Raw genomic sequence first — 20,193 nt, forward strand, 5'->3', positions numbered from 1 at the left:
GTTCTATAGAATGTGTGGGTTGTGGGGTTTGTGGTGAGAGATGCATTCTGGGGCGGTGGGGGTGTATTTGAGGGGTTGTGGATGGGGGCTTAGGGGTGCACTGGGGTGGGGTTGTTTATGGGGGGAGTTCAGGGGAGCTGCGGGTGGGGTTTGGGGAGGGGAGGGGCAGTGCGGGGTTGGGGGGCCTGGGGGCGGGGCCTGGGGAGGGGAGGGGCAGTGCGGGGTTGGGGGGCCTGGGGGCGGGGCCTGGGGAGGGGAGGGGCAGTGCGGGTTTGGGGCGCCTGGGGGCGGGGCTTGGGGAGAGCGGGGCAGTGCGGGGTTTGGGGGGCATTGGGGCGGGGCGTGGGGAGGGGTGGGGCAGTGCGGGGTTTGGGGCGCCGGGAGGCGGGGCGTGGGGAGGGGCAGTGCGGGGTTTGGGGGGCATTGGGGAGGGGTGGGGCAGTGCGGGGTTTGGGGCGCCGGGAGGCGGGGCGTGGGGAGGGGCAGTGCGGGGTTTGGGGGGCATTGGGGCGGGGCGTGGGGAGGGGCGGGGCAGTGCGGGGTTTGGGGCGCCGGGGGGCGGGGCGTGGGGAGGGCGGGGCAGTGCGGGGTTTGGGGGGCATTGGGGCGGAGCTTGGGGCAGTGCGGGGTTTGGGGCGCCGGGGGCGGGGAGTGGGGAGGGGCAGTGCGGGGTTTGGGGCGCCGGGGGGCGGGGCGTGGGGAGGGCGGGGCAGTGCGGGGTTTGGGGCGCCGGGAGGCGGGGCGTGGGGAGGGGCAGTGCGGGGTTTGGGGGGCATTGGGGCGGGGCGTGGGGAGGGGCGGGGCAGTGCGGGGTTTGGGGCGCCGGGGGCGGGGAGTGGGGAGGGGCAGTGCGGGGTTTGGGGCGCCGGGGGGCGGGGCGTGGGGAGGGGCGGGGCAGTGCGGGGTTTGGGGCGCCGGGGGCGGGCTTTGGGGGGCGTTGGGGCGGGGTGCGCGGCGCTGCTCTCCGCGGTCCCGTGCCCTGGTGCCGCCGCAGCGGGGGGTTTCCTGCCGCCGGCTCCAGGCAGCGGCCGCCCCCGCGCTCCCGGCAGCCGGCGCCGAGCGCTCCGCCCGCGGGCAGCATGGGCAGCCTCCTCCCGCTCCTGGCGCTGCTGGGCGCGGCGGGTAAGAGCCGGGCCGGTACCGGGGGTCTCGGGCCCAGCCCCGGGGACAGTCGCTGCTGCTCGGCCCGGGGCGTGGGGCTCGCAGGGCTGCGGGGGGTTCAGCTCGGGGCACGGCCCGGCCCGCGCCTCTGAAGGGCGGCTTGGTCCGGGGGATGCTCCCGCAGTGAGGAGGAGGCTGGCACCCATGGGTGGTGCCCCCGGGAGCCTGGTCCGGGGGATTCTCCTGCAGTGAGGAGGAGGCTGGCACCCACGGGTGGTGTCCCCAGGAGCCCGGTCCGGGGGATTCTCCTGCAGTGAGGAGGAGGCTGGCACCCACGGGTGGTGTCCCCAGGAGCCTGGTCTGGGGGATGCTCCCACAGTGAGGAGGAGGCTGGCACCCGCGGGTGGTGCCCCGGGAGCCCGGTCCAGGGGATGCTCCTGCAGTGAGGAGGAGGCTGGCACCCATGGGTGGTGCTCCCGGGAGCCTGGTCCGGGGGATTCTCCTGCAGTGAGGAGGAGGCTGGCACCCATGGGTGGTGTCCCCGGGAGCCTGGTCCGGGGGATGCTCCCGCAGTGAGGAGGAGGCTGGCACCCATGGGTGGTGTCCCCGGGAGCCTGGTCCGGGGGATTCTCCTGCAGCGAGAAGGCAGCTGGCACCCAGGGGTGGTGTCCCTGGGAGCTCCCGCAGTGAGGAGTAGGCTGGCACCCGTGGGTGGTGCCTCCGGGAGCCCAGTGCAGGGGATCCTCCCACAGTGAGGAGGAGGCTGGCACCCACGGGTGGTGCCCCCGGGAGCCTGGTCCGGGGGATGCTCCGCAGCAAGGAAGCGTCTGGCACCCACGGGTGGTGCCCCCGGGAGCCTGGTCCGGGGGATGCTCCTGCAGCAAGGAGGAGGCTGGCACCCACCGGTGGTGCCCCCGGGAGCCTGGTCCGGGGGATGCTCCTGCAGCGAGGAGGCAGCTGGCACCCCTGGGTGGTGCCCCCGGGAGCCTGGTCTGGGGGATGCTTCAGCAGCGAGGAGGCAGCTGGCACCCATGGGTGGTGCCCCCGGGAGCTCCCGCAGTGAGGAGGAGGCTGGCACCCATTGGTGGTGTCACCGGGAGCCCGGTCCAGGGGCTGCTCCTGCAGTGAGGAGGAGGCTGGCATCCATGAGTGGTGCCCCGGGAGCCTGGTCCAGGGGATGCTCCTGCAGCGAGGAGGCAGCTGGCACCCATGGGTGGTGCCCCCGGAAGCCTGGTCAAGGTGATGCTCCCGCAGCGAGGAGGAGGCTGGCACCCATGGTTGGTCCCCCGGGAGCCTGGTCCAGAGGATGCTCCCGCAGCGAGGAGGAGGCTGGCACCCATGGGTGGTGCCCCCGGGAGCCTGGTCCAGGGGATGCTCCCGCAGCAAGGAGGAGGCTGGCACCCACGGGTGGTGCCCCCGGGAGCCTGGTCCAGGGGATGCTCCCGCAGCGAGGAGGAGGCTGGCACCCTCGAGTGGTGCCCCCGAGAGCCTGGTCCAGGGGATGCTCCCGCAGTGAGGAGGAGGCTGGCGTCCACGAGTGGTGCCCCCGGGAGCCAGAAGCCTTTGACCAAGACTTGATTTCTGCTTCTAGGGGGTGCCGGCTCCTTGCAGGAACGTGGGAGCTGTGGAGGCATCATAGACGTGATCAGTGCAGCTAATGGGACCATCCACTTACCAGCGGCCAAGGGCCCCCTGGCACCCACCGGAACCTGCACATGGGTGGTAGCAGCGCTGCCCTCCGAGGAAGTACGCGTGGAAATCAAAGCCCTGGAGGCTGCTGCTCATCCCAACCTTAGCGTGCGCTTTGAAGGTAGCCCAGGGGAAGGAGCCGGCAGGGAGGGGCCTGTGGATATTGCCCACGGCTTTCTTCTGAAGGGACAGGGCAGAACCGTGATCAGAGGGAGCCTGGATTCCAGTCTCACTTTCACTTACTGGGGTAAGAACCACTCAGAGACTCTGGAGCCGTTGCCACTTGGCCTGACCTAACTGCTGCACCCAGGCTGAGCCATGTGCAAGGCACAGCGATGCCAGTCCCTGCCCTGAGGAGCAAACAGGCTAAAGCAAGGGTGTAAGACAGGGTTAGTCACTGCGGGGGTGTGGTGCTAGTGGGAAGGCGGGTGCTGTGGGATGATGGACACAAGGTAGGTGAATGCAGAACTCTGCTGTCTGCAGGGGAAAGCTGCACGGGTTTAGCTGTGTGTGATTTTAAAGCTGACTTAGGGAAACCAGTGCCAAAGGCGTGTGGACACTTATTTCGGTTTAAATCAGGTTTCTCTCTGTTTAGGCTTCAGTTTAAACTAACCAAAACAAGTCACCCTTAAACAGCAATAAGGGAATGCCCAGAGGGATATGTACTGGTTTAACTAAAACCATTGCAAACCAGTGTGAGTTAAACTGGTGCAGACAAAGCCTGACCTATATTGAAGCCCATGCCTCTGCTGCATGCAGCCTGCTAGATGGTGTGTCTGGGGAGAAGGAATTGTCTTTAAAAGTACATTCACTGCTGTTTCTAAATTTTAGCCTGGGGGTTTCCTGTTAGATTTCAGCTCTGTTCCTTCACAGGCTAAATAACCAATAGCATAGGAATTGCCAGACCTGCACTCCACCTAGCATGGTATCTTGCTTCTGGCAGAGGCCAGTACTGGATGCTTCAGAGGAAATGGCAAGAAATGCTGCAAAAGGCAGTTATAGGCCCAGGGAGAGATTATTTGCCCTGAGAGAAAATTTCCTGTAATCTGTCCCCAGGGAGAGCGTCTGATTCCTGGTGTTTCTGAGAAAAATTGTTGCAAGCTGGTGCCGAAAGTCCCTGCTTTTATTGGGTGTGTTTTGGAAATACAGATGCTGACTTTCACTGCAGTAAATGTGAATCAGTGTGTCTGCTTTGGTTTGAGCTATGCACATGGGCTGTGCAAAATACCATCACAGACATGCTTCCTGGGATGCTCTGTGAGCGAATAGGCGTGTAGCCTGCACTCATCAGGTGATCTAGGCCCCATCTATTGTATGGTGTGATTGTATCATTTGTGTGTGTGTTACATGGGCCCGTTGAGCTCGTTATCTGAATGAAATGGGAGACATGGAGTTTATTTGGATAAATGGGAGTTCAGCAAAGAGGGGGGCGTTTTCTGTGTCAGTGATGCTATTCCCACCATGTGACCTACATTCAGATAACGCAGGAGTTTTGGTACAGAGGTTTCTATTTTATTTATTCATGCAAATGCAGGTGGTAATTTTGGTGAGTTCCAGATGGATTTTGAACCATGCCTCAGCTTTTCCTTTCACAGGAAATGGCTTTCTATGAAACCTGATGCTGCAAAGAGTTAAATTCCCAAGTGGCTGGTTGTATAAAGCAAAGGAGCTACAGAAAAAGGACTTTTTGCACATTGAAAAATGGCTTGATTGGTTTTTGGGTAAAGAACTGCCCTGAGCTGCTGGGGTGAGAGCCGGGGGGAGGGGTCTTGGGTTTGCAGAAATTAAGTATTTAGGAAAACAGAGAGAGACCAGGGGGCTATTTTGGCCACTGTACAACAATATTCTTCTGTGTTTATCTAATGCTGATGGTGTGCTCACTGCCAATGCTTGGCTCAGACTGTACAAGCGTCACCTCATTTGAGCTAGAATCTGTCGCAGACCTTGAATTAGGAAAGCCTTGCAGGTAGGAACAAACCAGCGCCCCAGTCCTGCCAGCATGCGAGCCTGTGCCTGGTTTTACTCCCAGGGGAGTGCGCCATTGAAGCCAGACCAGTACCCATGTGTAAGCAGGTGCTTATGCCCAACAGAAGACAGGTGCCCCAAATTACTGGCAAAGGCTAATGAGCTGTCGCTGGGGCGGCGCGAATTTGGGAATTGCTTCCCATTGGCCAAGGTGACGAGGTGGCGCTTGAAAGCGCTTGGATTGCTTGAGAGGCAGCAGTGGGAAATGGAAACATTTGAATGGCCCAGCAGCCTCGTTTCGGGGTGTGACCCCCAGCTTGGGAACGGCTGCCCTAAGCATTATTGCATCCAGAGCATGTTGCCAACCAGAGCTGCAGCATGATTTCAGTGCGGGGAGCTGCATCTCCCTCCTCGCTAGCGCTGCCTGGTTCTGGATTCCTGTTGCAGTCCCTAGTCAAAGCTGCCCCCCCGCCCACACTGGGGGCGGAGCTGGGTCACGAGGCAGGGTGCACTCGGGCCTTTCCTCGGTCATGGCCCTTGTTCCTTCCAGTGCAGTAATGCGCTTGGCCAGAGTCTGCTCCTGGGCCACAGCGAACGTGTCTCCTTGCCAGGATCGCTAGTGCTTATATCATCCTCCCAAACCCCTAGGCCCATGGCCATAGCAATGCGGCTGCTCTGGGTTGGGGGTAGGTGGAAACACCCTGCTTGGCTTGGCTTTGTTCTCTTGGAGATTTGGGCTTTGGCAGGGGAGGGCTTGTTAATAATTGGCCAGTGCCAGTCGTTTTTGAGGCTTGGGAGACGAGGCCTTTATGCAGGGCTCTCCTTGTGGCAAATACCTCAGCTTGCTCTGCAGCGTGTGAACAGTACACGCGGGTTGGTTTTCCGTCCATCCCAGCCAGAGAGGCAGCGCCCGTCCCGTGTCCCATGCCCGTCAGCGTTTCCACAACGGTAGCTTGTCGGGGTCTCGGTCGGGGAGGGTGAGTGCGTGAGTCCCCCTTGTCACCGTGGTGTCCCGGGCCCCATTGTGGCCTGCTTGTTTGGTTAGTGAAAGGAAAGCACTTGAGCGCTTGCATGGCCCATGGACTGGAAACATCCTGGCCAGCCGTGCTTGGGGGCGTGCCCCTCAGAGCCTGGCAGGCCGAGACCGCACCGGCGAGCTGCCACGTGGGGCACGTCGCCCAGCACTGCCTCCACCGGGCCGGTGTGCGTGTGTTGCCTGGCCTGCCTCCGGCGCTCCGGCTGTAGCATTCCCGCGTCTCGGGCTGGGTGCAGGGCTCTCTGCGCTGTCTCCGGCCGGAGGGGACCCGGATATGAGCAGTGCCCGCTCTCTCTCCCTCCAGTGGCTGTGGATTGGTGTGCGCGGCTGGCCCTTTGCTGCTCCGTGGTGGGATCGGCACAGACCTGTCTCTGCCCTGGGAACTCAACGGGGCAACGCTGCCGGACAGGTAAAGGCTCTGCCTGGGCACTAGGCGATGGGGCTGGGGGGAAGTCACAGGGAGCCAGGGGGGTTCTGATTCCCAGGGAGCCTTATCCTCGCCCCTAGGGCTGGGTGAGATGGTCCCGCTCTCCCTGGGAGGGGGTTGGATGCTCCCTCCAGTCACCAACCCCGTCCTGTGCCGGTCGTGTCAGTCAGCCAGCCCAAAAGGCTGGCCCGGCCTTTCTGTGGGCATTTCCCACCTCTCGGCCGGGTTCATCTCCTGCCCAGGGCTCAGGCAGAGTAGGCAGAGGCCCCTGGGCTGGGGCTGGGCTTTTCTGCTGTTCCTCTCCCTTATCCCGAGAACTCAGGCCCAGAGAGCTGTCGGGCTAGATGGGCAAGGTGAGATCCAGCTCCCTCCTGGGTATACGGGGCTGTCTTGGGGCATCGCTGTGTCCTGCTCTGGGGTGAGTCAGGGGGAAACCCCGCCTCTGGACTCAGCCCCGCTCAGAGATGGGGAATGCAGCATTGGCATAGCCCCTGACTCAGCGTTCACAGCTCAGACCTTCCCGGCTCCCCAGCCTGCCCCACTCTGAGCCCTGCGCTGCCCTCGGGGCCACATGGCTGAGCGGAGTATGGAACATTTCCAGCCCACGGCAGCTGCGCTCTGCAAACCCTCCCCAGCGACTCATCACGTGTCCCCCGGGAGGTGGGGCCGGGCCTTAGTCCCCACTTTACAGAGAGGGGAATTGCCTTGCCCAAGGGGTCGCAGAGAGTCACTCTCAGGCCTGGGGCAGGCTGAGAACCCAGGAGTCCTGACTCCAAGCCTTGGGCTAGTAAAAGCTTTTCAGTCCCCCGGGACCAGAGTGACTCCTTGGGCTCACAGCTTTGCCTCTCTCATTAGGTGTGGATGCCCCGGAGGCTCTGAGGGAAGATGTTGGGCAGGTGGCATCACAAGAGGCCCCGGTGAAGCTGAGGGGGGCTGTGTTATCTGGAGCTGCTGAGCGTCTCCACGGCACCAGCAAGGCAGCCCCAGGCCCTCGCCCTGGCCTTGCTCCCCACCAGAGCCCTGCGGCCTGGCCTGCCAGCACTGCAGAGAGCCCTGGAGATGCGCTGAGTAACGCTGCCCCTGTGCCCCGAAGGACGTGGCTGGGCAGGAGAAGGAACGGGCCTGTGGCTCAGGATGGAGCGAACGCTGAGCGTGTGCAGCCACCGGCCACTGCAGCAGCTGCTGAGCACTGGGACAAAGCCCGCGACCCGGGAGTGCGTATGCACCCGTCTGCTGCAGGAAAGGAGACGCCCGCTGGAAAGACCAGCAGCCCCTTGTTCTCTGCGAGGTCACAGTTCAAGGCAGCAAATCCCACGCTGGTGCCTCTCCCTGGGACAGTCCCTCTGGAAAACCTGAGGGCAAAAGATCCCACTTCCCTGGGGGGCAGCAGCACCCCTACAAATTCACCCGTGGTGTTTCCTGGCTCTGCCGCCCGGGAGCCGGCTTCATGGGACCAGGCACCTTCCAGCATCTCCGCAGTAACGGATCCAGTGTACCCCAGTGGGGAGCGCGCGCTCACGGCAGGGCCCTCGGACCCAGAGCCATGGAGCATGGAAACGCCGGAGGCTGCTCTCACCCTGAGTGAGACCAGTGTGGAGACCAGCCAGGGCAGTGCTGTGGGCTCCCAGAAGCCAGTAACCTTGTTGCCTCCCTCTGTGCCCGTGACCAGCCCTGCTCCCGGGGCTAGCGCAGGGGACGATGGGGCTCAGCACTTTGGAGGAGGGATGCGGGGGCTGGGGACGGCACACAGGGAAGCTGCCGTTACTACGGAGTTGGACTTCACTGACCTGGGCCTAGGGGCCAGGCTGCCAAGCCCCACTGAGGGCTCTGGCACCCTGCCGCGAGGACAGACGGAGCCCGCCATGCGCACTGCAGCCCCCGCACCGTGCGACTCTCTGGAAACCAGCCAGACACCTGCTCTGCAGCTGGATGGCCGGGAGAGTCTGACCTGGCGGCTGGGGGGCAAAGCTCAGCCAGCCACAGAGACCAGTGGGACCCCAATGCGCACCCCAGGGAGCAGCCTGACAGAGACGCTCGCCACAACAGCTCACTCTGCCCCAGGACTCCATTCCAGCATGCGTCGCATGGTGCCCCTGGGGAGCCCCAGGCCTGGGGAGGACCGGGGCCATACGCTGGCGGAGGCTGGCTCTGAGGAGTCGCCAGGGCGCAGAGGTGTCGATGGAGTCCCAGAAAACATGGACTTGTCTCTCTCCACTGACACGCGCATAGAGGGGGACCCTCGGGCAGCGTCGTGGGCAGAGTCATTCCCCGGGACTTCTCCAGATAAGACGCCAAGTGTCTTCGCTGGGACCCCAAGGCCTTTGGGCAACCTCACAGCACCTGCCCCATCCCCTGGCTCGGCCCAGCCCCCAGCGCCAGCTGAGCAGCTCAGCACAGGGTCCAGTGTCTCTCACCCCACAGCTCCTGGCCACGAGAACGGGTCTCTCAGTGAGCGCGCCCTGGAGCCCAGGCTGTCAACACCAGCCCCAGCCTTGGAGCGGTTATTCCGGACTCTCACCTGGCTCCCTGAAACCCCTGCTGCGAGGACTCGAGTGCCTGGCACAGGGGAGCCCCGCAGCACGGTCACAGCCGCGCCCGGTACGGCTGTGTCTGTGGGCACGTCCTCCCAGCCTCCCGTCTCCTGCACTCATGGGGCCAAGCAGCCCTCCCTGGCTCCTTCCCCAGTCATGGCAGTGACGTCTCAGGAGGGAGTGTTCCCGGGAGCCTCCAGCGGGGAAGACGTGCCCCATGGCCCTGGCACCGTGCAAGCCACTACTCCTCTGGGCTTTCAGCCTTCGCCAGCCAGCCAGCCTGCTAGAGCGGATACACCGGCAGCCACTCTGCAGAGAGGATCCACTGCGCTCAGCCCGACAGAGCCCCCTGACCCTCCCGGGACCAGGCTGAGTTCCCCATTCTCCTTAGAGAAGGACATTTCGGGGTCTCCCGCTGCCCTGGGACTCGCAGAGCTCGGCGTGGCCACCACCCAGTCTCCATCGTGGGACACGGCGACCACTAATGCCTCAGTGGCAACGCCCTCATTGGCATCTGCCAGCTGGAGGGGAGGGACAGAGAGGCTGGGCCAGCGGGCAACGACCCCCCCAGCCTGGGCTGCGCAGGCTGGGGCTGAACCGGGGAATTCCAGCCAAGCCACTGACACAAGAACCCCGAGCGGGGCTGGGAGGAGCTTTCTGAGCATCAACACCGGGGCCCTGTTCAGCCCCACGCCCCCCACCCCAGAGCTGATACTAACCGCTGAGAGTGCTGGGTCCCCAGCTGGCAGCAGGAGTCCCTGGCCCCCCCTGGCAGCCACCCCGAGGGCATGGGGTGCCGATGTTACGGATCCCGTGAGCAGTGCCAGGACGAATGTCCCCTTCGCCAGCACGCAGCTCAGGGCAGCGATGCCACCCGTGACTCCTGGCCCAGCTGGTGCGACAGATGGGCAGCCCCTGCCTGTCACCACCAAGGGTGCCCGTGGCAGGGCACAGAGCGTGTTCGTTGTGGAAGACCAGCCTCCTCTTCTCAAAGGTCAGTCGGGCAGCACCTGCCCCTGGATTTCTGGGCTGCTCTCTGGGCGGGGACATCCTGCGGGGGAGAGGGACGGGGAGTCGCATACGGTCAGGGGTGCAGCTGGGGCAGTCTAAAGGCAGCATGCTGGTAAAGCAATGTGCCAGGGGCGGGATGAATGGGGTAGTGGGCTCTCCTCTGGCCAGGCACAGCCAGTATGGGGCCCCATGCAGGTCAGGCTAATGCCCCTGACACCATGTCAGCCCCTTTGCTGGGAGCTCCCCCCGTGCCATGCTGCTCAGGCCCCCTCTGCAATCCTGCCGTGGTGCCCACTGGGGGACATGGTTCTGCGTGTGGGGTGGCCCCAGAGCAGGCCGCGGGTGTCTGCTTCCAGTGGTGCTGAGCCACGCCGAGGGCACGCTCCAGCTGTCCATGGTGATCCCTCCGGGCAGCGAGTCTGGAGCCCGTGAGGCCTTTGGGGTGACTGCAGGCCTGGCACAGCTCTGCTGACTCGCTGTGCCTCATGGCTCCATGCCCAGGCGCCTGCGCCCCGCTCTCCCTCGCTTCCCCACGTCTTCCCTCCCTGTTGTCCCAAGCTCGGTGTTTGGTGCCAGCCTGAACCGGGGCGCTGCTGCTGTGCAGAGCTGGCCGGGGCGTGGGCCAAGCACTGCGCAGTAACGGTTTCCCTGTGGGCTGGGCTCGGGGTGTCTTGCCTCACAGCCACCCGTCTCCGCATGCCCTGTGAACTCGCGCTGGATATGGAATTCGTTGGCGCCTTCCGGACTCCCGGGTCGCAGGCCCATCGCAGCCTGGTGCAGAGTTTCAATGAGACGGTGAGCCCGGGGGGCGCTGGGGCGGGCGGGGCTGTCACACGGGGCCTGACCTGGTGGTTAATGGCTGTGGTGTGGCAGGGCAGGGAGCGCGCTGTCCAGTGACCGTCACCATGGGTGGCTGTGGGCTCGGAGACCGGGGTCCCCTGCAGCTGGGGCCAATTCTCTCGTCACAATGCGCCTCCTCCCTGTTTCCCCACACAGGTGGCGCCCCTCTTCACGGCTGTGCCGGGATTCCAGAGCCTGGAAGTGACGAGGATCAGGTAAGAGCGTGCCCGGCGGCCCAGCTCCCCTCCGTGTGCAGGGGCCCGGGGAGCAGCCCCCGCACGGGTGGGGAGAGTGAACTGCACAGCTCGGGCTTCGGCTTGTCCTGTGTCGCCGTCACACTGTTGTGACTTTGTGTCAGAGCTCGTGGTGTCCCCTGCGCACCCCCCGCCTGCCCCATTCCCCCGGTCAGACCCTGAGCCTGCAGAGCCAAAGCATCGGCACCGGCCCTGCAGCTGGAAGAGGAGCACGGGTAGCTGGGAGGGAGTGCAGCCCCCCCATGCTCCGCTCGTGACTGGCTGCCCCTGAGGGTAGGCTCTGACCCCTCTCTCTGGCTGCTCCCCCAGGAAAGGCAGCGTGGTGCTGGAGTACGATGCCCTCTTCGCTGCGGAGCGGCTGCGTGGGCCAGTGCAGGGCTTGGGCGCCCTTTTAAACCGGACGGTGCTGTCGGGCGCCGCCCGCTCGGGTCTCCGCATCGCCAGTGCCATCGTGCTGTGGAACGTGGTCCTGGGTGAGTTGCTTGGGGCGCATGGCAGCAGGGCATAGAGTTGCTGCAAAGGAGCAGGGCTGCCAAGGCCTGGGCATGGAGCTTCACTGGCTTCTGCGTCTCCCCTCCCCCCCCAGACCTCCTGCCCTGGCTCTGTTTGCTCCCCCACCCCCAACTGCAGCCCCCCATGCACCCTCCATTCCCTCATCGTCCTGTCAGCTCTGTGCCACAACCCCCGCCCCCCGCGGCTCAGCACGCCCTGGAAGGGCTTCTCATTCCGGGAGCTCACTGGGGACCTCGCAGGCAGCGTGTTGTGCCCCAGACCCGGTGGCTGCCCCCTCATGCAGCCAGGCTGGCTCTGCGGGGCTGGCGGGCGCAGGCAGGGAGCGCTATGGCATTGCTGGGGTGAGCAGGGGCCATTTCCGCAGTCGTGATCTGGGGCAAGCTGCTCTCTAGCGCGGATGCCTCGCAGAGCCGATCCCCACATTGTGCAGATGGGCCTGGTGGAGGAAAGGGCCTTCCCCAGCGTCTTGGCGAGTCCGTGGCAGAGAGAGAAGCCGAGCCCAAGGAGGCTGGCTCTGTGCCCTCTGGCTCCCCTGGGGAGGTGGGGGTTGGGGCAGGGTGTTGCAGCGCTCTAGACGGTCTGTGTCTGTCTGTCTGCAGAGAGGCAGCTGGACCTGTGCACGGCCCTCTTCTCGTGCCACGCCGGCTTTGAGTGCATCAGCAGTGGGGCCGGCAATGCCAGCTGCACGTCCGTGTGCCACAGAGATTACTGCAAGAACCACGGCATCTGCACACACCCGCGTGCCCACGAGCCCGTGTGCCAGTGAGTATCACGCAGACGGCAGCCTGGGGGCAGGGCCCAGCACAGGCTAGGCTGGGGTAGGCCACCCCACGGCAGTGGATGGAGAAGAAACGAGATTCTGGGCTGGGCCCCAAGGTGGAGGAGCCTGGCGTGAATAACGGGGGCTCTCGGTCGCTGCTGACCTGGTCTGGGGTGAGAGTCCGTGGGCAGGCGCCGCCCCCTCTCCCCGGCTCCCTATGCCCTGTGCACCCAGTGTCCCGGTCTGAGTCCTCCCTGGCTGGCCCCCGAACAGCAGCAGGGATAGGAGCCCCAAGGGCCTGGCACGGCCGGGCACTGTGATGTGGAGGGATGACGAGGGGCAGGAGGTGGGACCTGGGGTCCGCGTGCTGGGGAGCAGAGCCTGCCCCTCTGACCCTCTCCCGCGGTGCTGCAGGTGCCCCATTGGCAGTGACTACTGGTTCATGGGCCCGCGCTGCGACTACAAGGTGACCCAGCAGAGCCTGCTGGGTGTGGCCTGTGGGGTGCTGCTGACCGTGGCCCTGCTGGGCCTTGCCATCGCCTGCCTGGTGGTCCGGAGGTTCAAGGCGCTGCTCCTGGAGGCCAGGGTTGATCAGACCAAAAGCAGGTGAGGAAGCGTGGCCGGGCGGGGCCGGAGCCAGCTAAGGAGCCTCTCCCCTTTTGGCCCCCGGGTTGGTGGTGGCCCTGTGAGGCGGATGCCCCTCAGCGAGCGCCACGGGGGCCTGAGCCCCCTCTGCCCTTCCGGGGGGCCGGGAGCCTGCAGTGCGGAGGGTGGTTCAGCCCCACGCTCTGGCTGTCGCCCTGCAGCTCTGCCTGGCCTGAGCTCCCACGCTCTGGGGTAGACAGAGGGACTGGGGGCAGGGCTGGGAAATGCCCTCTGAGCCAGCTGGCCCCATGCGCCTGCTGTGTGGGGCGTGTTGCGCTGGGCACAGGAGACGTGCCCCCGCCCGGCTGGGCCCTCTGTGCTCACGGAGGCAGATTAGGCACGTGTTTTTCTGGAGTCCCCAGCTGCATTGACACCCCCCCCAGCCCTGGGACCCCCCCCACTTCCCTTTGCCTTCCACACCCACCTGGAAACACCGTGTACCCCTACCTGGGGACGCTGTCTCTACCTACACCTCTGTGCACCCCCAGGGCCCCTCTCTGCCCAAAGCGGGGATGCCCCTGGGGAACCAGGCACCCTCCTGCCCCTTCAGGGTGCAGCGCCCACGTCCCCCCACTTCCTACCTGGAACACCCTTAGGGAGTCTTGCCCCAGGGACTACGGACACCACACCTCCAGCCTCCCCTGCCCCGCCCGTGGAGGATCTCACGTCTGCTTGTACACAGACGCCCTCTGCCCCCGCCCGGCATGCCCCCCCGGCTGGGCCTGCACTGCTGGCTCCCTGCCGGGGCGTTGTTGTGTGTGTGTGTGTGGGGGGGGGGACAGTTGGAGATGGGCACGATCCCGGGGCCCGTGGGGGGCTTTTGAGGCCGTTCTGCTGGTCTGGGCCGGGAGCTGGTTGCGGAGTCGCTGTCTCGTCCCTTTGACTGGGCAGTGTGGGACGCTCCCGGGCCCCTGTCCGCAGTGTCACTCACTGAGGTGACCTTGAGGCTTTTGCTGCTTGTCCAGGATTGTGGGCAGGGAAACGGGACTGGGCCTGCTCTGAGTCCTGCCCCGACAAACGCTCTGCGGGGCTGATCGCTGGTCCCAGGCTGGGGTGGGAAGAGGGGAGCACGAACACCCCTCCACTGGCACCGGGAGCTTGTGCTTGCTGGGGAGCCTTGCGGGGCCCCAAGAGTCTTCACGACCAGCTTGTCCTACTGGGGCTCACTGACCGAATGGGCTGGCCTGGCCTTGTGGGGCTTGGGCGAGGGTCTTTCACGTCTTTCTGCTGATGCGCCTCAGTCCTGACCCACAGGCCCCTGTATCCCAGCCCTGCCCCGCAGATGCCCCCCTGCCTACACACAGCTCTGACAATGCCCCACCCTCAGGCTCAACCTGCTGGCCCCGGTTATTCCAGCTCTGCCTCTTCCCCTCCCCATCCTGCCCTGCAGCGCCCTGTTCCCCCCATTCCAACCCACACCGCCCCCCCCACACACACACGCACCCAGCTCTGTCTCAACCCACAGGCCCATTATCCCAGCCCGGGGCTCTGCCCCCAGCTCTGCTGAGTCTAACGCCTGAGGCGGGACAAGGGTCGGTCTGGCTGAGGTGTTGCTGAATCGAGCTCCCTGCTTCGACTGCCCAGAGGGGTCAGTGCGAGGTGATGGGGGGGGTGCCCCCCCAGTGTCGTCGGTGCCTCTGCAGCCAGCCTCATTTCCTGCCTGTGTGAGAGTGATAGCTCCCCAGGGCTCCCTTCGAGGGACAGGCGAGGAGCAGGAGGCTGCGGAAGCTCCAGCGGAAATCCGGCTCGGGAGGAATTTGGGACGTAACGAGAGCAGAGCCATTGTTCTGGGCCTCGTGCGAGGGCTGGGCTGCACGGCTCCAACGCGCGTGCTGTCCGTCAGCCCCCTGGCCATGGCCAGGGATCGCCTGGCTGCTGAGCCGTGGCAGGAGAGTGCAGAGGGGCCTGGCTACCGGCTGCTCTGGGGCTCTAGAACCTCTCCCCGGCATGGGACAAAGGACTTGTTTAGCTCAGAGAGGAAATGAATCAGAGGGACATGACAGAAGTTTACAGATCAAAGACTAGTAGTTCCTGTCTCTCATACATGAATGTCCCTGGGATGTTCAGGGACACTCAAGAGTGGGAAATTCAAAACTGATGAAAAAGGAACAACTTGTCATACCATGCATCGTGAGCCCTTGGGACTCCCTGTCACAAGATATCGAGGGCCTGAGGACAGCAGGCGTGAAAGGAGTGTTAGCTAGAGAATGAAAATATTCAGAATTAAAAAATAACAAAACCACCCCCATAAAGTTTTGGCAGGGATATAAAACCACCTAGTCCCAATTGCAAACACAGGCGGGATGAAGGATGCTTCTCCTACGGCCACCATCCTGTACTGCCTCCCTGCAGGATTTCTTCCCTGCACCAGCTGGCATTAGGCGGTGTTGGGTACCAGAGCCGCTCACCTCTGGCTCTGATGTAGCCTGGCCTGAATGGCAGCAGCTCGGCTCATCATAGAGGGCCACCCTTGGTTGGAGCACCCCCCGCCCAAGCCGCGTGGGGGGTGGGGTTGGGTTTGGTGCCAGAGAGGAGGCAATTGGTGATATTTTTAAACTGAAGTTGCCAGGAAGTGGCCCAGTGAGTACATCCATGAGGGGGGGATGGGCACATTTAAAAAAAAGCAAGGCGGGGCAGGGTGTGTGCAGGATTCGTTCTGCAAGCAGGGAGTGCTGGCAGCTGTGAGCATCAGGGCCTCAGCACTCTGGGGTGGACCCAAAGCAGCAGGCCGTGAAGAATGTCTCCAAGTGAAGTTCCCGGGCAGGGGGCCCTGAACTGGCGGGAACAGGCCTGGCTGTTACATGGATCCCTGCAGCCAGCTCTGGGCAGCACTGGAGGAAGGCGGAGCTGCTGCAGCCTGCTCACCTCAACCACCCCCCCAGGAGGCCCAGGGCAAGGGGGTGGATGGGGCAGCAGCTGCTGGACGATGCTGGGGGGAATATCCAGCCTCAGGCCCTGTGACGTGGGAGCTGGCAGCTGGGGGTCGGGCAGGGCTGCCTCAGTGCAGCCTCCTTGTCTGTGCAGGCAGGAGCCCGGCAGGGAGTAGGCTCAACATCTTTCCCTCCCCCCAGTGGAAAGATCCTTACTAGGCCCCTCTCTGTGACACCGACAAACCCCCCGCCCCCACCCCAGCACAGTCCTACTCCTGCCAGCCAGCCCCTGGGCAGCAGCGTAAGAAGTCCGGAGTGTCCGAGGGCCCCGAGTCTGAGCCAGTGCGTGAGGCTGGGGCAACGGGAATGACTCCTCCATGCGCGCATGGCTAGGAACCACGGCCCCAGAGCAAGCGGCCGGCTGCTGCAGACAGCCGCAGCTGTGCGCCACCCTCACCCGTTCTGGACGGCTGACCAAGCCCCTGCCTCTCTTGCAGCAGGGCCAGTCAGTGTTGTCCACATCCTGGCCGCAGCCGGACGGGTCGTGCTACCCTCGCTGCAGTGGGACACGCCTCACAATGCTCCACTGACCTGGTCTTCTTCAGGGCGGGGGACGGGGACACTTGTTCCCAAGGAAACAAACCACAACAGCTGCAGGCTGCTTGCCATCTGATGTTGTTTGTCCTTCCAGAACATGCCCCACCCCTGGCTAGAGGGTGCGTGTGACTTGGGGAAAGCTTGCCAGAGTGCATGGAGAGGCCACAGGAAGCAGAGGGTAACACCGAGGCTGGGGAGCGAGTTAAAAATGCAGATGTTTCTGAAGGCAATGCTAGGGCCCCAGAGTTCAGCGTTCACTGAACCGTGTTTACGTCAACAGATTGGAAAACAACTTCAGCTACAGAACTGCCTTCTGACGGGCGCAAGCAGAGAGACCAGCCACCAGGAGGTTTCTGGCTAGCATGGAAGTGGACTTGTTACAGCTCATGGATCTGCCTTTATTGGGTGTCATTTAAAATACCTCCTTGGGCTTTAACTATGGCCCTGGCCCCATCATCGTAGCTCCACATTAGACGTGTGTAGTGTGTGTGTGCACGAGGAGGAGTCTGTTAACACTGGGCAGAGCCCTCGTGCTCCGGAGACGTGGGATAAGCCTCTTACCCCTTCAAGCTGCAGCCCACCATGTGTGTCGCAGGCATTGCGCACAGGTCACAAACCGTTTGGAGGTCACGCAGCAGACTAAAACCTGCTCCTGGCAGATAAAAGCCCTTCCTCCTCCTTTTAAACTGGTGCCAAAGACTGGACACCCTGGGCTGGCAGGTAGCTGCAGCTGCCTTGGGGCTTGTCTGCCCAGCTTGTGCTTAAGCCATATGGACGTGGGTTTAAGTAAGCAGGAACAAGGCACTCTTATTCCAGAACATCCATGAAGGGGCTTGGTCAGAAACAGCTAGTGTGCTTCGCTGTCACTCCAAGTGAAGCGTAGCCACTTCCCTTTGCTGCCTTTTCTCCTAGGCCCAGACACCGGTGACTCAGAGCTAATGGGTTTAAACAGTAACACGCACATCATGCAGATTTCTCACTTTCTCTTGTGCAGCTCAGCTCTCCACAGTTTGTAGAATGAAAAGCTTCCTTATGTAAGCTGCTGTTAAGGCCCTGCGCTAAAATGACTGGCTTGTACCAGTAATAAATAGCGTTGCTTTGGGAATTGCTATAGTAAAGTCCTGCCTCGTTCTTTCAGCTACCGACGGTTTTGTCGCCTCGACGATGTGTCAGCTCAGTACTGGTCTCAGCCTTGGCTCGCCTCTGCCAATTCTTTGGACAACCCAGCTTTCAGCAACTCCGAGGAGCTGCTCCACTTACAGATGCTAGACCACAGCTGTTGCAGCTGTAAGGATGACACTATGATCCCAGACAGATACGAGCAGCAGACCACGCCTATCAGCACAGTTTGCAGGCCCAGGTAACTTTGATCATCAGCATGTTCCACTCCACTATTGGTTTAGGAAAATGCATAGGAGAGACCAGGATTACCTCTGTTATGGTCTATTGTGGGGCAAGCTTACTTGGATGCCAGTGTTGAGGGGTGCTAGGGGAGATAGGAGCACATGAATGGAATAGCAGAGACGAGTCAATTTCAGAGCATGCAAGAGCCCTTCACATGTGGCTGCTTTCCAGCTGCACTTAAGTTTTGGCAGCATAGCTATTTCAGCCAGGAGCATGTGTAACCCACACACCTTCTGGGTGTGGTGGTCTGTCCCAGCTAGTGACACCGAGACCACTTAGAGAGAGAATATGAGTCTGCTCTACAGCCTTAGTTAACAGCCAGGTAGCTTTTAGCCCATGCAGTAGAGGGTCATGCACTAAGCTCCAGAGGGCCCCAGTTCGATCCTGCCCGCCAGCTGGGGTCTGACGGTGTTACACGTGGAAACAAATCACACCTCTTAAGTGACACAGCTATGCTGCAAAGAGCCCTAGTGTAGATGCAAATATACAAGCAAAAAAACCCTTTTTACTGGTATTACCTATTTTCTTTGGGGAACTGGTTTAAAAACATTTGCTGTATAAACAGCATGTCCCCTCAAAGAGTTTGCCCATGTCTCTCGACCCGCAGACCTTTTAAAATGTGTCTGCTGTGGAATCTAGAGAGGAGGGAGGGATGGACTGGCTGGGCCAGTTGGCTCTGGTTAAAGGGACAGCAAACAGCAGGGCACTCACAAACCATGTGCATGGGGGGAAGTGTTCTTGGCAGAGATTTGTTGATCTGACACCCAGGGCCATGTTTTGATTTTAAACACCAATTTGACAGCTTCAGCCCCCTGGTTCACTCACACACAGTGTCAGCAGACCAGCTGGCACCACTGCAGTAAACCCAGAGCAGAGTTTTTGGGGGTGAGGGAGATCTCACAGGAAAGGGCAGAATTTAAATGTGTTAAGGAGCAGCAGCTGGCCTTGCCTCTGGCGTAGGGCCAATACATCCTGCAGGCCAGCAAAGGCTTATTTATGGAAGAGGCTATCAAGCTTTAAACAACTTTCCAGTGTTATTGCTTGTTTTGAGCTCACAGCAGGGCACTAACCAGAAAAGGGTGTAATCAGCTTCCAGGGGTGTGAATGGAAAAAGGAACGAAATTGTTTCCAATTTGAGAAACAAACTGCTAACCATAAAATAACAGCCCCTCTCCCTGCTGGGGGGGTTCTGGTTGCAGAGGGAGATAGGACTCTGCAGGTCTCCATCAATCCCCTTGGGCCTGCTTCGACACTGCTTTTAAGTAGTCTGCTCCGGGGAAAAGTAGTGATGCCTTTTAAAGCCTGAGAATTAGTTTTATCCCTTTCTGCCCCTTGTCATTTCCCATGGGTAGAACTTGCATTAACTTTGTACATTTAATATGTACATCCTGGTGCAGTCATGCAGAGGGAAAGCTTATGCTCACGAAAGCTTATGCTCAGATAAATTTGTTAGTCTCTCTAAGGTGCCACAAGTCCTCCTCTTCTTTTTGTGGATACAGACTAACACGGTTGCTACTCTGAAACCTGTCCCCATATGCAGATTCCCAGGAACTGACTACTGTGGGGATGGGACCCTGGCCCACAGATTCTCTACTGTGCTTTAAGAACACTGCGAAGATTAAGCTGTAGCTGACAAAAGAAGACAGTGCTAGGAAGTTTTGTTTTGTTTTTTAAACTGAGTCTTTATTCACCACCTCAGTCTTTTCTTCTAGCTTTCCCTGTGACTGGGACACAAGTTCTAGTAGCATAAACGATCCCATGATTGACTCTGGAAAAGCCAGTGATATTTCTGTGTCAAGTTGGCCAATGGAACCAGTTCAGTGGACACCCTTTCCAATTCTACATCATCTTTCCAGACAACGGCCAGTAAGTAGAGTGCTAACAACCTAAGATAAGCTCCCTGAACAATAAGTCAATCTAGGCAGTGATTGCAGTGTAACGTACGTTATGCTGAGAAGCAGAGGATAAATCAGAAATCATAAACAAGCCTTTTTTTAAACATCCTAACATTCATTTCCAAGTCTTCACTTCCAGCTGTACAATTTACTTTTTGCTTTAATTACTGACTCAAAATCTGGCTATGCCCCCTTAAGGGAAGGGGTCACTGGTCACTAGCACGCTCTGGCCACACCCTTTGTCTCCTTTTCCTAAACCGGAATCCAGCACTGAGCTGCTGCAGGGGAGGAAGGCTTGGGGTTTTGCTGTGGCCCACAGCCCACTTAACGGAGCCTGGAAGAACCCTCCACTGGCCAGTTTCTCAGGGGTGGAAGTTTCATAAGTGTTTCCTCCTCCTTCATGTACTCACGAGGTTAACTCTCAGAAATAGATGAAAATGTTTTTGAAGCTACACCTGGGGCCAAACCCGCCACTGAAGTGGTCTGTGCCGCATGAGTGAGGTGAACATGGCTTACTGAGGGGAGCTGGGCTCTCAGTCAATAGCTAGGACCAGGCACCGTTAGTCTCTTGTCACTAAAAGATGAAACTGCTTTCTCCACAGCCCAAAGCGAGTAGGCGACCTCATTCCTACTGTGAGGGGATGGAACTGGTCGA

The 20,193-nt window shown here is 61.3% G+C and overlaps 1 protein-coding gene across 4 annotated transcripts in view; it reads left to right on the plus strand.

Moving 5' to 3' along the window:
- Positions 1–923: 923 nt before the first annotated feature.
- LOC114019215 (nascent polypeptide-associated complex subunit alpha, muscle-specific form-like) overlaps positions 924–20,193 on the plus strand; it is a 19,796-nt gene continuing 526 nt past the window's right edge. Inside the window, exons 1-12 of one of the 4 annotated variants that reach the window (XM_037911460.2) lie at positions 933–1,122; positions 2,693–3,037; positions 6,096–6,200; positions 7,074–9,743; positions 10,443–10,555; positions 10,757–10,815; positions 11,164–11,327; positions 11,967–12,129; positions 12,542–12,733; positions 17,378–17,599; positions 19,356–19,509; positions 20,141–20,193. The exon at positions 20,141–20,193 is cut by the window's right edge and continues 526 nt beyond it. In XM_037911460.2, the coding sequence (XP_037767388.2) occupies positions 1,080–1,122; positions 2,693–3,037; positions 6,096–6,200; positions 7,074–9,743; positions 10,443–10,555; positions 10,757–10,815; positions 11,164–11,327; positions 11,967–12,129; positions 12,542–12,733; positions 17,378–17,599; positions 19,356–19,509; positions 20,141–20,193 (4,283 nt within the window). In that variant the 5' untranslated portion in view covers positions 933–1,079. The other 3 variants (XM_043523895.1, XM_043523896.1, XM_043523897.1) reach the window with 3 other exon arrangements.

The sequence above is a fragment of the Chelonia mydas genome, chromosome 10 (assembly GCF_015237465.2).
Source record: "Chelonia mydas isolate rCheMyd1 chromosome 10, rCheMyd1.pri.v2, whole genome shotgun sequence".
NCBI classification, from domain to species: Eukaryota; Metazoa; Chordata; order Testudines; family Cheloniidae; genus Chelonia; species Chelonia mydas.